A 17,034-nucleotide genomic window follows, 5' to 3' on the forward strand; every position below is an offset into this window, starting at 1 on the left:
GGGCTTCACATACATGGGATTTGTAGCAACGCAACAGAATCGCGTGACTTTGTCGCCCGTGTGAACGAGGCCTAAAAGGCATAAAATTATACAAATTTAGGTGCAAATCTACCTGTTCATAGCAAGCATGGATCTTATATTCTGCCTTTAAATGCTGACCCACAATGCACTTCTCGCAGCTGAACTACAGACAAGTCAACAAGTGCTGCACTTCTACAGAGTCTCTAGCAACAGGTGCTACACAGTATTGTATCGGGGGGCAGGGGGTACGTGTGTGTTCTCTTTGGACATAGTCAGTCCCTCACTACAGGCTATCAGTAAGGTGGACAATTTGGGATACTGACACTGCACAGGTACCGGAAGCCGCCACGGCCACTAGACTCAAAGGGAGGTAGACCCTGCCGTATCAAATGCTACTCTATGTTAATCTGGGCAGTTCTGTCTTCCTGTAGTCATCACTAGGGAAAGCTTACTGCATCCTGCTTTACATTGATCCTATATATGCAATAAGCTCCCTCTAGGCAAATTAGCCTATTACTCCCCACTTCTACACAAGCCAACTTAAGCAACCAATCACCGTGAACCAGCCAAACCAAATAACCAATCACCGGGAATGAGTAAATTCAAACAGCCAATCAGGTTGCGAATGGTGTGCATTTGAGGAGTAATATAGATATAAGCTCCCTCTAGTGGTGGCCGCAGGCAGTCAGCATTTTGGCCTTTAAGGTGCATATACTGCCAATGCTTTCATTGCATATAGCGCTAGTCTGTATAGCACCGCTCCTCCTGTTATGTCTCTCACTTTGTGCTTCTAGAACCTGCGCCTACGTTCTTGGTATACTTTCCAAAACAAAGCAAGGATGTGATATCTTAAAGCAGCATAACTGGGACGCTGTAAGACACAGCAGAAGACATCCCTGGCCGGTGGTCCCCGACGACTTGGAGCAGCTCTGTAACGAGCTGTCATCTGTACCCAGTACTCTCAGCCTCAACTCCGAGTCCACCAGCTCCCGCCATAACAGCGAGAGTGAATCCGCACTGCCTAGTAAGAGAGATGCATTTGTCTTATGATTGATTGTGCCGATGACTCTACTTGTCCATGTGCACCCACAATGCCGTGCCAGGTGCCATGACAGCAAGCCTATCGAGTCATGCCTGTGGTGTGGCTTGGTGTAGAATGCCTGGCAGATCCTGGTATAATGTAATACTATGGTATTATCTTACATCTTACACTGCAGGAGTGATCAAACAATCGCAAGTTCAAGCCCCCTGTGAGGACCAAAAAAAAAGTTAAAAATTGGAAGAAAAAAACACCTTTTTATTAATAAAAAAAAATTAAAGGAAGTTTGTTTAAAAAAAAAAACTACCCTATTCCCATATTTATAATTAGAAAAAAAATCGAAAGCATTAAAAACAAAAACATATTCGGTATCGCTGTGTCCATAAAGTCTGATCTATCAAAGTAACACATTATTTGTCCTGCATGGTGAAAGTCGTCAAAGAATTGTGCTGTTTTTGGTCATCCTATCGCCAAGAAATAAATATAATAAAAAGCGATCAAAATGTCATGAACTACAAAATGGTACAAATGAAAACTGCAGGACGTCCCGCAGAAAACGAGCCCTCATACTAATAAAAACTGCATGGTGGCAGAAAATATATATATATTTTTTTTAAAGTAGAACAGTCAAAATATATATATCTGTGTGTGTGTGTATATGTGTATATATATGTGTGTATATGTATGTATATATATATATATATATATATATATATATATAAATGTGTGTGTATATAAAATATACATTTGACATATTTATAGTCATACTGAAGCACAAAATGAAGTTATCATGTCGTTTTTGCCTCAGGCTGGATTCAGACGACTGTATATTGGCTCGGTTTTCACGCTGAGCCGATATACGTCGTTTCTCTCTGCAGGGGGGGAGCCTGGAAGAGCCAGGGGCAGTACTCTGAGCTCCCGCCCCCTCTCTGCCTCCTCTCCGCCCCTCTGCAGTATTTGCAATGAGGAGAAGCAGGATGGGGACGGGGCTAATTATTGGAACTTAGCCCCGTCACGTCCCGCCTCCTTTCATTGCAAATAGTGCAGAGGGGCGGAGAGGAGGCAGAGAGGGGGCGGGAGCTCAGAGTACTGCCCCTGGCTCTTCCATCCTCCCCCCCCCCCCCCCCTGCAGATGAGGACACCGTATATCAGCTCGGCGTGAAAACCGAGCTGATATACGGTCGTCTGAATCCAGCCTCAGTATGTACGCCACAAAAATAAGCCCCACCCAAAGATGGCGGAATTACATAGTTCCAGTTTAAAATACAAAGTAAATATTGCAAATGGGAAAAAAAAGTGTCGTTCGCAGCACGCTGCATCATCTTGAACCCTTAAGCCCTTCCCTACCACATAACCTAATTATGCAATCGCTGAGGCTGTATGGATTGGGCTCAGGAGTCAGATGCACTCCTTTCCCAGTTGGTGTCAGCTGTTTTTAACAGCAGTGATGACAGTTAGCTCTGATTGTTAACTATTTAGATGCTGCGGTCAAAGCTGACCACACATCAAATCAGCCAGCTGGAGGGGGAGCCCTCCAGCACCCCATTGGCAGCCCTTCAAAGTGCATATGGAGCAGTATAGCAGCCTGGAGCGAATTGAAGGCCGCCATGCGACAGGCAGGGCTAAATAGGTAATAGTAGAAAAAAAAATAAAATACACAATACAGTTCGTCCATGTGCAGTCCGAGCCCCAAGGGGCGCACTGGATATTGCATGTCATATTCTCAACAGAGAGAAATAGCCTGCGGGTTTGTGTAAAAAATAAATAAACACAGTCACGTCTAAAAAGGCCTATTAAAGTGAATGGATCTATGTGCAGCCCCTGCAGACTGCACAGAGACAAACTAAGCGTATGTGTGAATAAGCCCTAAAGTGTGTCCTTTTTACTGCACCGTGAACGCCTCAAGAACTAAACTCCCTGAAAAAATTGGCACAAAAATGTTTTGCTGTACCCTAAAAAAAATACAACTGGTACAATAAAAAGTTATGTTGTCGGAAAAAAATTGAGAAAAGTCCTGGCTCTTGCAGAGCGGGGACGGAAAAACAAAAAGAAATTAAAATTAAAAATCTGTGGTCTTCAAGGGGTTAAGGTGGCTGTTTAATGACAGAGCCCTTGCAAAATGCAGCTTCCGCGGTGATCGATTTTCCCGGAGGAAGTCGCAGCCAGCCAAGCGTTTCCCCCACAGAGGCCACTACAAGGGAAATGTGGAATTGTATGGCGTCCATGCAGATGAATGACCATATAATGTAAGGACAGCTTGAGTCCGCCAAAACAGAAGATCCTCTTTTCGAGCTCATAGAAGGGTCCCAAGTGGGGGATATGCTAGTGGGTTAATGAATCTTGTGCCGATCTAACCTCTGTCTCTTCCTCTGTACAGGTATGTTTATCAATGAAGACGACCGTTGTGGTAATTCTTCATCCAGCCCTTTCTACATGTACGACGATTCTGAGCAGGCGTTCTTTGACAAACCTTTAAAAGACAAGGATCGCAGTCCGTTCACCCTCCTGGCACAAAGCAAGTTCGTGAAAAACAGATTTTTAAATTCTTTATCTCTGCCAAGTAAGAAGTTCCGCAGCAGCAGTAGCAGCGATCCCAAAACCAATAAACTGCTGGACAAGCCGGAACTGAGGCGCAACAGAACAGTGACTGAGCCATGGTCGGAGTCGGAGTTCCACTCCATGGACAGTTTAGGCTCTGTGTTCAAAGTCCCCAAAATTAGCACACATCGCTTGGACACCCCTGTCGGCAAACACTTGGACGATAGCGGCAGCACTCCCAGTATTACCGAAAATGATCTCAAGCTTCCAAAAAGTTTAGGAAACGAAAACCACCGGGACCACGCCAGCCGAGAGAGGCTCATAGGCGACGGCTCCACCACCACGCACTTCAAGAGCCGCAGCTTAAGCTTCAACACGGACACCACAACCAGCGGCATCAGCTCCATGAGCTCCAGCCCTTCACGAGAGACTGTGGGAATAGACACTACAAACATAGACACGGACTGTGGGAGCCTGAGCACCGTCATCAGCACCAAAACCGTCAAACCCAATCTGCCCGCCATGCTGCACCCCAATCACCTACCCCTCTCTAAGTCAAACTCTGTCTCCTTGGTTCCTCCGGGGTCTTCCCATACGCTTCCTCGGAGGGCGCAGTCATTAAAGGCTCCTTCCATCGCCGCCATAAAGAGTTTGGCAGATTATCACTTTATCTACACAAGTTCACGGGATGCTTTCGGCTACGCCACACTGAAGCGGCTGCAGCAGCAGCGGATGCACCCTTCACTGTCACATTCGGAGGCTTTGGCTTCTCCAGCCAAAGATGTTCTCTTCACCGATACCATAACCATGAAAACGGGAAGCTTAGACTCTAGACTAACTTCAAGCAGGTATATCTCCAAATGTCTTGGTTCAAATTCAGCCTTGTCCCAAATTTCTTCCTCCCACCATAAAAAAAAAAATTCAACGCTGAGTTGCAAAAGCTTAAAGGGGGTTTTCAGGGAAATACTATTGATGACCTATCCTCAAGATAGATCACCAATAGTTCATCGGCTGGGGTCCGCCTGCCAATCAGCTGATTGTCCACTGTCATTGCCAATTCACACTGGGATACAGAGTGGAAGCTGCAGCTCCAACCCCTGTATGCTGGCCGGCGCTTGCAACTGCAGATGCAACTTTCATTAAAACTAATGCAATTATGAGCTCCAGCCAGTATACATGGGTTGGGACTAACTGCTTCTGCTCCATAGTCCCCTGTGTGGTGTTGCGCTGATCGTCCAGAGTCCCGAGCAATGGACCCCAGCCAATCAACTACTGATGACCTGTTCTGAGGATAAATCATCTGTAGTTTTTGCCCGGAAAACCATTTAAAGTTCCACTTTTGGTCACATGGAAATCTGCACTGATTAAAGGGTTAATCCCATTATAAAGTTCTGATAGATGCTTGTCCCATCTTTGAGATCTACATGTGTCTCGAGCTGTGGCCCCCAGTCCGGCTAAATGTGATCAGGACACAGCTGAATGGGATGCACCATACTGTTTCTGTAATTCCCATAGAAGTCAACGAGAGTCATGCACAATGGGTGGTACATTAAGCTGTGCTGTTTCTGCAGCTTCCGAGTTACTGAAACAAAGAAGTTTGCTTTGCTGCACTTTTTGCATTACTCTTATTGATTCACAGCTGCACTCCTGCTAGAACTGAAGGAAGCTGTAATCATGACCATTAAGCCTCTTATTGCCATGATCAAGCTTGATCTCAGCACTGTGCAAGGTAGCAGGAGGCACGGCCCCCGTGACTGTGATTGACGGCCCCCCGTGACTGTGATTGACGGCCCCCCGTGACTGTGATTGACGGCCCCCCGTGACTGTGATTGACGGCCCCCCCGTGACTGTGATTGACGGCCCCCCCGTGACTGTGATTGACGGCCCCCCGTGACTGTGATTGGCGGCCCCCCGTGACTGTGATTGGCGGCCCCCCGTGACTGTGATTGGCGGCCCCCCGTGACTGTGATTGGCGGCCCCCCGTGACTGTGATTGGCGGCCCCCCGTGACTGTGATTGGCGGCCCCCCGTGACTGTGATTGGCGGCCCCCCGTGACTGTGATTGGCGGCCCCCCGTGACTGTGATTGGCGGCCCCCCGTGACTGTGATTGGCGGCCCCCCGTGACTGTGATTGGCTGGCCTCCGTGACTGTGATTGGCTGGCCCCCGTGACTGTGATTGGCTGGCCCCCGTGACTGTGATTGGCTGGCCCCCGTGACTGTGATTGACGGCCCCCCGTGACTGTGATTGACGGCCCCCCCGTGACTGTGATTGACGGCCCCCCGTGACTGTGATTGACGGCCCCCCGTGACTGTGATTGGCGGCCCCCCGTGACTGTGATTGGCGGCCCCCCGTGACTGTGATTGGCTGGCCCCCGTGACTGTGATTGGCGGCCCCCCCGTGACTGTGATTGGCGGCCCCCCGTGACTGTGATTGGCGGCCCCCCGTGACTGTGATTGGCTGGCCCCCGTGACTGTGATTGGCGGCCCCCCGTGACTGTGATTGGCGGCCCCCCGTGACTGTGATTGGCTGGCCCCTGTCACATGATCTTCAGAGGTCATGTCAGTATGGACACAACAGGAAAACGTGTAAGCTCCCCAGGGCTGTCTTTAGCACATCTCAGTGGCATACACACAGGCACAATATACTGCTATACATCAGTATCCGAGTATTGGTATCCCTAGAACTGTGACAACATGGGTCTTTCTGAAGGCCATTAACCCTTTCAAGACGAGGGTTTTTTTTTTCTTTCTTGTAGTTTTTTTGTCCCTGATTGAGTCATAACTTTTTAATATTTCTTTCGGTCGACTTTTTTCCGGGACAAGTTGTATTTTTTTAATGGTACCATTTATTGTACCATATAATATAATGTTTAAAAAAATTTCAATGATGTGCACCTTATTCTGTGAGTGCATACAATTAAAGCAATACCGAATAAATATATAGGTTTTTGGGTGTTACTATATATGTCCATGTAGATATATAATTTTTTTCGTTTTTAAACCAGAATTGCTTTGCTGCTGCATCCTGACTTCCAGAACTTTATTTGTTGATTGGGCAGTGTGGGGACTCATATGTTTGCGACACGGGCTGTAATTCTGTTGGTACCATTTATGGGTACATACATCTATTTGGCCACCTTTTATTCATTTGTTTTTGGGGACTGATAAAGACTTCTGGTATTATGTACAGGATAAATAGTGGGATGTGTTTTTTTTTTAATTGTTTAGATTTTTTTTATGGAAAAAGGGTTCTCTTCTGCATTTTAATATTTTTTTACTATGTACTTTTCAAGAGTTTATTAAGCTTTTTCTAACTTTTTTTAAATTTCTTTAGTCCCCATAGTGGACTCGAAATCACTGTACTGCAGTATATAGTACTTTTAAATGTGGCCTACTAAGCTCTGCCACAGGCAGGGCTTAATAGGCATCTATGCACAGCAGTCCTGGTAGCCTTCACTTGGTCCCAGGCTACCATGCTAACCTATTGACACCTTGTGATCATAGAAGAGCTGATGTCGCACCATAGGGGGCCCACTCTCTGGCTAGCTAGTTGGGAATGCGGTCAGCTTTAACTGAAACTTCTAAATCGTTAATAGCTGCAATTGAAGCTAGCTCCAATCGTAACCTTTACTGGGGGCTGTTAAAAACAGCTCACACCTGCTGAGCGGACTCTGTTCCTGAGCGCGCTCCATTCACACTCCACAACCATAACATACGCAGTCGTGAAGGCGTTAAATAGGTTATCTGGAGAAATATAGTTAAGTAACCCCCTTCTGTCACAGATGATACGGAGAAGGGGGGGGGCTTAGTTATTGAAATGACTTAGACAGCCAGGCTATTGGAAGGGTGTCGCCAGCTCCTACGAGATTTCCGTCCCAAGGGAACCCAGCCTTAGAAGATCTCCCAGCATCTGATATACCGGCCCCGCTGGACCCAGACTGGATTCAGGTAAGTATAGTTCTCCGGATCAACCCTTTATGGGGTTTAGTAGATGTGTATGATGGATGTATAGCGTGTAAGACGTCTTCCTTGTCCTCACATGTCACGTTGTCCCTTTACAGGTTCATGAAGGCGCTGAGTTATGCCTCTCTAGATAAAGAAGACTTATTAAGCCCCATAAACCAGAACTCTCTGCAGCGCTCGTCTTCTGTCCGTTCCATGGTGTCCAACGCCACCATCGGCAGCTCCGATGATTATATCGGCTTGGCTCTGCCTGTGGATATAAACGATATGTTCCAGGTAAATTGTGCTATTTCATGTGCCCTACGGACCGGATACACTGTGATGTGGGACAACGTGTCATTGGGATTTCTTTGCTGATTTTCAGGTAAAGGAGACGCCATATTTCCAGAAGACGGTGCTGTCCAGTGAGGAACGAGCTGCTAAAGTGTTCGCTCCTGAAGTCGGAGGTACAGTGAGAATTGTAGTGGGTTTATATTATAGGCACTACCAATCAAGGGCAAACTTATAATGGGCAACCTGATTAATGGAAGTCTGTATTGGGGACCAGACCCACTTTAACCCCTTCTCACCACAAGATGTAAATGCATGTCCTGGCTGGGAAGCGGTTCCCACAAATGAAAATAAGCTTACGTCCTGAGGATGGTGCCGGCTTAGATACTGAGTCTGCACCATCTGCAGCGGGAGCTGACTGTGACTGACAGCCAGCCTTCACTGCAACAGCGGGGATCGCTGATAAATATTGATTTCTGCATGTAAAGGGTTTGTAGAGAGAGGGAGCCTAAATGCTGTATTGGGTGGGTTGATTTTGCCTTCCAAAAAAAAGCGACCAAAAAAGCCTTATGTACCCCATAATAGTACCTATAAAACGACATCTTATAATGCAAAAAACAAGCCCCACTGAGCTCAGGTGATAAAACAATATAAACGTTATTGGGTTTGAATGCAGCAATGGCCGCTCTGTTGTCGTGGACCTCTCCAGCATGTCCCATACTGCAGTACTGGGTACTGGCTCTAGCCAGCAGATGGCGCCATTGTACAATGGCAGAAAGAGAAAACTCCCTAGGAAACCCTAAATCCAAAATTGGATTGCAAAGGGTTAAACCACCACACATGCAGGATTACTAAAAATGATCTGATCGTTCAGAGCTTAAAGGGGTTGTCCTGCACCGAAACTGTTTTTTTTTTTTTTTTTTTCAAACCCCCCCCCCCCCCCCCGTTCGGCGCGAGACAACCCCAATGCAGGGGTTAAAAAAGAACACCAGAGAGTGCTTACCTGAATCCCCGCGCTCCGGTGACTTCTTACTTACCTGATGAAGATGGCCGCGGGGATCTTCTCACTCGGTGGACCGCAGGGCTTCTGTGCGGTCCATTGCCGATTCCAGCCTCCTGATTGCCTGGAATCGGCACGTGACGGGGCGGAGCTACACGGAGCCGGCATCCTGCACGAGCGGCCCCATTGAGAAAAGAAGAAGACCCGGACTGCGCAAGCGCGGCTAATTTGGCCATTAGACGCCGAAAATTAGACCACTCCATGGAGACGAGGACGCTAGCAACGGAACAGGTAAGTGAATAACTTCTTATAACTTCTGTATGGCTCATATTTAATGCACGATGTACATTACAAAGTGCATTAATATGGCCATACAGAAGTGTATACCCCCACTTGCTGCCGCGGGACAACCCCTTTAATGTTGACTGCAGGAGTTTCTATCATTCTCTTCTTAGGTTTCAGCTGATTTGCATTCCTGTCTGTCTTTTTGCAGGTATTACCGGATCCGGGGTGAAGAGTCCGTACCAAGCACTGCGGCAACAATTCAGTATTACCGAAATAATGAACTCGAGCCGCTCAGACGCCTCTCAGTTCCTGGAAAACATGGAGGACACCGGCCTGCAGGAGCACACGGAGGACAACTGCCTGTACTGTGTGGGCATCCAGATCATAGGATACAGTGGTGGCCTCTTGAACGAGTACAGCCGCTTAGGTAGGTGTCACAGTCCGGGGTCGTACGCTTGTGGGGGTCTCGTTTAGGGCACCACCATAAGGAATGAATGTGTCATCACTCCCTGGTCATTATGTCATACATTATACACATCTTCACACGTTTACAGACAGTAACCGGTTCAGGGTGTCTCCAGTCTTTGGGACCAGATGCCTATTGATTATATTATAGATTTACTGCTATAACTTTTGAAACCCTCTTGGGGGTCTTGCTGAGCACCAACATTTATCTGCCCAATCACTTCACCACCCAACCTAAATCCTTGCAGTAAGCTTACATTGGCGTGGGTTTAAGCACCTCGTGGTAGACAGTCATTAGAGACTGCCTAGAATTTAAAGGGGTTGTCCCGAGGCAGCAAGTGGGTCTGTACACTTCTGCATGGCCATAATAATGCACTTTGTAATGTACATTGTGCATTAATTATGAGCCATGCAGAAGTTATAAAAAGTTTTATACTTACCTGTTCCGTTGCTGGCGTCCTCGTCTCCATGGTGCCGACTAATTTTCGCCCTCCGATGGCCAAATTAGCCGCGCTTGCGCAGTCCGGGTCTTCTGCAGTCTTCTATGGGGCTCCGTGTAGCTCCGTGTAGCTCCGCCCCGTCACGTGCCGATTCCAGCCAATCAGGAGGCTGGAATCGGCAATGGACCGCACAGAAGAGCTGCGGTCCACGGAGGAAGAGGCCATCTTCAGCGGTGAGTAGAGAAGTCACCGGAGCGCGGGGATTCAGGTAAGCGCTCCGGTGAGCTTTCTTTACCTCCCTGCATCGGGGTTGTCTCGCGCCGAACGGGGGGGGGTTTGAAAAAAAAAAAAACCCGTTTCGGCGCGGGACAACCCCTTTAAAGTCATCCTCCCTCAACACAGGATAAAGACAAGTGTGTGATCAGTGGCGTTATGACAACTGGAACCCCCATTGATCATCGGCCTCCCTTTGTGAATGGAGTGACAGCCGCACATTGCCTCTCCACTCATCTTTATGGGACTGAGGAAGAGAAGTCAAGCACAGTGCTTAGCAATCCTACATGGATGAGCGGCACTGCAGGGTGCATGCTCGGCCACCGCTGCATTCAGACGGGGAGACGCCGTACCCTTGTACTCCTGATCTTTGGGGGTCCCGGCAGTCAGACACCCACGGATCAGACGCTTATACCCTGCCTGTGGATAGGGAATAACTTCAACGGGGTGTCCCTATCTCAGCCAAACATAGCCGGAATAATGGAAGCAGCTGAACTTGGCGTCTCTACGCTGCTTCCATAACTTCTATATAGGTCAATGAGCGTTACGCAAATGGTATAGTGCACTGTGCTACTCTGCTTACATAACTCCCTTTAACTTATATGAGTGTTATGGAAGCAGCGTAGCACTGAGTACTGAGCTATTTTCTTCCTGACCACCTTCGGCCACCGCATTCAGGATTACTGGGGGGGCATGGCGGCTCTAATTCAAGCTAAGTGCAGAACCCACCTCTGGGACCCGCAGCTATCTGACTTTCATGGCATATCCAGTGGATATATCGTAAAAGTCCTCTTTAAATCTGTATTGTGTGTTTACATAGGGGGGAAATTTCATGTAGAATCCTCGGTAAATCTGCGCCCCATTTCTTTTATTGGGAATCCATGCTATGGTCTATACAACACAAGTTTTTACCGCACTCAGATTTGACATCCGCACGTAGAAGGAAATGTGACATGCCACTTTTTGGTGCAGATTCTGTGCAAAATCGGTTTCCGGAATTTCACACATGGATTTTGCCCTTTGAAAGGATAAATACTCATGCAGATCCTCGGTCTACATTTACATTTACATGAGGTTCAACTGTTACCTTTGGCACTTCTGTAATAAAGCTTCTTGCTTTAGTCTTCGAAATTCGTGCACAACACAGATTGAACATTTAGCGCAAACACACTTGTTTGCTCCTGTGACTTCAGTGGGGCATAGGCTGAGTGGTCCAACACGGCCGTTCCCGACATTGTGTCGCGTAGTAAAGGGTTATGCTGGGAGTCCCTCAATTCTTCGTCAGGTTCTTCATTCCTTTTCTATGATTGTTTTGCTCATTGTTCATCTCGCTCCGCTATTTATCCCCAGACTTTCCTGACATTCCATACTCTGACTGGTGTGCACATAGCATCCCCAATCATTTAGAGGTGGTGTCCCATTCTTCCAAGTATTCTGGGATTTCAGGGTGTAGTGATGCTGTTTCCCAGGGCTCTGCAAGCAGCACCAAAAGTACAGAGCTGGTTTTAGGTAAGTGGCTGCACAAATGTTCACTTACATATTTCTCTCATCTATTTAGATAAACTGACACGTAGCATCATTGTTACTGATTATACATATGTATATCTTAGGCCAGGTTCGCACCTGCGCTGGGACCTCTGTTTGGAGATTCCGTGCATATCCTGCACAAAATACTGCAAGAAATAGCGCAGCATGCAGCACTTCCGGTAAAATGCTGGGCGGCTAAGCAGAGGCTGAACGGACCCCATTATGGTCAATGGGGTTCATTAGTTGCTGTTGGGTTCCATCATAAGCCCGGGCCGTTCATCCAGGGGATTCCTGTTTCTTGAATGGAGCAGGAAAAGGGTACACTCCACACAGATGTAAAAGCAGCCTTACAGAATGCCTGCCCATTCTAGACAATGCTCTGTGAGCTAAACAGCCCAGACTCCAGACTGATACATTGTACATAGCTAGTCCTCCTGTCAGCTGAGAAATGGATACAATTGTATCCAGTGTAGATAATGCTCTGTGAGCCAAACAAATCGGTGGTAGCTGCACAAATCTCTCTGCTAAATTGCTACAATGTATCAGTCTGTAGTCCGAACTTTTTAGCTCACAGAGCATTGTATGGACTGATTACAATTGCATCCAATTCTCAGCTGTTAACAGGACTAGCTATGTACAGAGTTACTGCCTCCGAATGGAAACCACTTTGTTCATTCACTGACAGCAGGCAGAGATTTTAAAAATAATGAAGAATCGAAATACAAAATATATTCGACAGAGCTGTCTGCTTCCGGGTCTGTTCACACAGACAACAAGCCAGGTTCAGCTGATTGTTAAGGACCTGAGCCGCAGACCCCTGACAATCAACCATTGGTAACCTATCCTAGCAATCAATAGTAAATTCCCTGGCAACCACTTTAGATCAACAATTCTGCCGTCCCGCAGCCTCCACTAGGGGGAGCCTCCCATAGACTAATTTATTAGCTGTATATTTTATCCACTCTGTCCGTCCTGGTTGCTGCTGACCATGTCATGTGACTGCTGCAGCCAATCAGTGGCCACAGCGGTGGTCCTGTATAGCCAGGGATTTGCTGCAGCAGTCTCAGGTCCCGGTCTGCAGCAACCAGGAAGGACTGAGAGGTTGTGAAGCCATTTTGAAGTTGTGGGAAAGCTCATTTAAGCTCCAGTTTTTGGGATGAGCGGCTATATGAAGAGGGACGTGAGAGGCTGGAAATCCAGATTAATGTAGAATTTCTTTACAGGAGGGAAATCCATTCCTGAAGATACACCCGTGTGCCGAATATTGCTGCGCAAAGAAGTCTTAAGACTCGTCATAAATTTAAGTAGTTCTGTAGGAACGAAGAGTCATGAAACAGGACTCCTAACGTAAGATATTGGTTTTATCGTATTCATCTTGTTCCTTCATAAAGATAGAATGTGATGATGGATATTTAGTACCTTACTGTAAACGGTTAATCATATGCTTTACTATTGCTGTAGAGTAAATCCCCCAAGGCAGTTCGTTCCAGTCTGTTGATCTCCAGATTTTCCAAAAATGCAACTCGCAGCCAGAGCAGGAATGGACAGTTCAGATGATTCTTGTACAATGACTAGTAATTATAGTACCAGTGTTTCTGGTGGCACAATGCATCACACAGCTGTGCTACAGGCTACATCCATTATGATCCCCCCACACACAGCTGTGCTACATCCATCCTGATTCCCGCACAAGACACAAACAGTTTGGCTTCTCCCCACAGCAGTGACGTCACCACAGGTCCTTCAGCCCACCGGATCTCTGTGGTGGCGGTGGGTCGGTGTCTTCTGTCAGGACTGCTGAGTTGTGTCTGAGATAATAACGTCTTAGTTATATTCTCATTTTGCAATTTTTGTCCCCCCCTTTTCAAGAGCCCTAACTGTGGTGTTCTTCTGTCGGTCAGGCTCTGTATTTTATATATGTTGTAGGACCTTCGATGGCATCACCAGGGGGCGAAGCGGTATGATGATGTCACCAGGGGCGGAGCATGGGAGGCACTCTCATACATACTCACTGACAAGTGGTCGTTAGTTGTTTGATAGATGCAATCCAAGTTTTCTTTAAAAGGATGTTCCCATCTCAGCTGGACATGGTCCCGATAGGAAGACTGCTGGATAGGAGTGGCTAGGATGATAGAAATAGCCAAGTACAGTCGGTCAACACCGTCTTCATTACTCCCATAGAACTACATGGAAGTTATGGAAATTGCCTAGCACAGTAAGCCACACTGCTTCTGTATTTCTGAAGTAGTGGAAACAGTGTTGCTCACTATCCTATACTGTTTCTGCAACTCCCATTTTTATAAGAGAGTTATGGGAATAGTGTAGCGTTGCTGTTTCTGAAATTTCCGACCACCCCTGGCCACCGCCCGAGGGGTGGTTGAGGCCAGAGTTGGGACCTGCATCTATCACACTTGTATGCAAGTCAATCTTTGAATATCTTTTAACCACTTCAGGACCAGAGGTTTATCACTTTTTTTCGTCCCCATTTTCCAAGAGTCATAGCTTTGTAATTTTTCTATTGACATAACTGTGAGGGCTTGTTTTTTGTGGAATGAGTTTTTTTTTTATTGGCACCATTTAATGTACTGAAAAACATTTAAACGTTTAAGTGGGGAAATGGGAGAAAAAAATGCAATATAGCGCCATTTGTGGTGTGTTTTTAGTTTTTACAGTGTTCACAGTGCAGGAGAAATGACACATGAGCTTTGTTCTACAGGTCACTACTAGTGATGAGCGAGCATACTCGCTAAGGGCAATTGCTCGAGCGAGCATTGCCCTTAGCGAGTACCTGCCCGCTCGAGAGAAAAGGTTCGGGTGCCGGTGGCGGGCAGGGAGCGGTTGGGGAGAAACGGAGGGGAGATCTCTCTCTCCCTCTCTTCCCCCCCGCTCCCCCCTGCTGACTGCCGCAACTCACCGCTCCCCTGCGCCGGCACCCGAACCTTTTCTCTCGAGCGGGCAGGTACTCGCTAAGGGCAATGCTCGCTCGAGCAATTGCCCTTAGCGAGTATTCTCGCTCATATCTAGTCACTACGATTGTGGTGATACCAAACTTTTTTTTTTTCTTATAGGAAAAATGGGAAAAGGGTTTTTTAATTAATTTATTTTTTTTACTTTTTAATTTTTTTTTTTTTTAATTAACTGTTTCATTTTTTAAACTATTTTCTTACGTAAATTTACTACGTAAATATTTTCTTACACTTTTATTTAATTCCCACGGGGGGCTTGAACTTGCGATCATAAAGCGATTTTGGAGGTTGCCTTTCAAGCCTTGCCTCGGGCAGCTATTGGTAGGGATCAATGTATGGCAGTCCTGGGAGCCTTCAGTATGTTCTGGGCTGCCATGCTAACCCATTGACAGCCTCCGATTGCACTACGGGGCTGCCGATGGGGTGTGGAAAGCGTCCCCCCCCCCCCCCCCCCTCTGACCAGACACATTCTCAGCTTTGACCACAGCACATAAACTGTTAAGTGCCGCGATCAGAGCTAGCTCTGATTGGAGCAGTTGCCACTTTGTCTTTCGGTGGTCCTGAAGTGATTAAAAATGGTTTGCCACGATTTTTTCTTTTTGCATGCAATGTAAAATACTGATGTGTATATTATGAGGCTGTGCAGGAGCAGGGGGGGAGGAGGGGGGAGGGGAGTCCCTATATGATACATATCCAGGCTGCTGTAGAGCCTCTTTGATGTGGATATGTCAAAGACGTTTTTCAAACCAGAAAAAATTCAGGGCCAGGCGATAGTGTGAAATAAAGAAATGGCTGTTCTCACATCCTTAACTGGTCCCCATCCAGTGCAGGTGCACCAACCTCGGAAACAGCTGCAGTGGTCGCGTGCCATTCATTGGCAGGTCCCAGTGGTGATTTTGCCGTGAATGGCACATGATCAGAGCGGCGCCAATCGGGGCTCCTCTGCTGGACAGGGAGGGATAGAGGGAGGTGGCGGGGAACTCTTAAGGAGGCAGGTATGGCATATTAACTTATTTTACACTGGTCCATGCCCCTAAAAACTTTTTTTCTAGTTCTGGAAAGCCTGTTTAACTTTCCTTACAGCTTCTGTTACTAGCAGAGGCCCCAGGCTGTGTCGGATCCACTGAACCCCTTTAGCTTAAAACAGGATCTGTTGGGTTCCGGTGTGGTTTGTGTCATATTGACAGAGAAATGACCCTGTTTATCGCCCTCCGTCTCTCCTGTGCTTCCATGTTGCTTTACAGCCCTTTTGCGAGCTTTCTTTCAATCAAAACCTTAGGGCTAGAATGTGTTCTGCCGTTGAGGCCTGAAGAAGAGGCAGGAGGCAGGTGGCAACATACGGGAATAAGGTTGATTGTTAGTCTTCACACGTTGTGGTTTTTCCTTTGATTTTTAATTTTTTTGGCCCATTCTCTCGCATATAACACTAGAAAATTGAAATCTCCCCCTACACATCCCCTCCTCCACATAAGCTGGCCTTGTGCAGTTAGGTTTAATGTAGTGAAACCTCGCTGGAAACCGGCGCTGTCACTAATCTTTACGTCATGTGTGTAAGTGACGGTCATCGATTCTGACGGGAGCAAACAATTAGGAAGATGCATACCAGTACATGGAGAGCAGAAATCATGGCTGCGGGGAAAACCGGGTGCATCATGCAGTGGAAAACAAAACTCCAAAATTTAGTCTATAAATACATCTAAGCACAGAGAATGTAACCAGAGACAGCGTTCTGTACATCGTAGTATAACGGAGGGTCCTGCCTCCAAGACACGAGGTGAGCATGCCTCATAAAGACAATCTGTTGCCCTTAAAGGGATATTCCCACCTTAAACATTTGCGCCCTATCCATCCTGATGGTGACTGCACTTCCATGGAGACTGCGGTGGCCATGAATCCACCATTGGTGATCACCCAGAGGTGGGACTTGCACCTATCAGGTTTTTATGACGTACCTTACAGCTACTTTAAGGATACCCTTTCAGTGGTAATCCAGAGGAAGGTAAAGGCTATTCCCATGAGACAGTTCACAATTTGTTTTTGTTGTTGGGGAACAATTCCCTCCCAACTCTGTGGGGCTTATTTCTGAAGCAATTTTTGCTGGAATAATGGCATGGTATTTTTATGACATATGTGCAATTGATTTGCTCTAAAAGCTCTACACCTGGTGACATCCAACCACCATACCAAATTGTCAGCTCTATGCCACCAGACCCCGTTGTCACCTCTACACATGGTGACTTCCCCCCA

General features: G+C 47.0%; 1 protein-coding gene across 1 annotated transcript in view; it reads left to right on the forward strand.

Moving 5' to 3' along the window:
- RICTOR (RPTOR independent companion of MTOR complex 2) overlaps positions 1-17,034 on the forward strand; it is a 103,231-nt gene that overhangs the window by 79,696 nt on the left and 6,501 nt on the right. Inside the window, exons 30-36 of the mRNA XM_066602402.1 lie at positions 816-1,045; positions 3,438-4,446; positions 7,660-7,837; positions 7,926-8,007; positions 9,325-9,543; positions 11,645-11,803; positions 13,045-13,168. Coding sequence (XP_066458499.1) covers positions 816-1,045; positions 3,438-4,446; positions 7,660-7,837; positions 7,926-8,007; positions 9,325-9,543; positions 11,645-11,803; positions 13,045-13,168 — 2,001 coding nt within the window. The remainder of the gene's footprint in view (positions 1-815; positions 1,046-3,437; positions 4,447-7,659; positions 7,838-7,925; positions 8,008-9,324; positions 9,544-11,644; positions 11,804-13,044; positions 13,169-17,034) is intronic.

Source organism: Eleutherodactylus coqui, chromosome 5 (genome assembly GCF_035609145.1).
Source record: "Eleutherodactylus coqui strain aEleCoq1 chromosome 5, aEleCoq1.hap1, whole genome shotgun sequence".
NCBI lineage: Eukaryota > Metazoa > Chordata > Amphibia > Anura > Eleutherodactylidae > Eleutherodactylus > Eleutherodactylus coqui.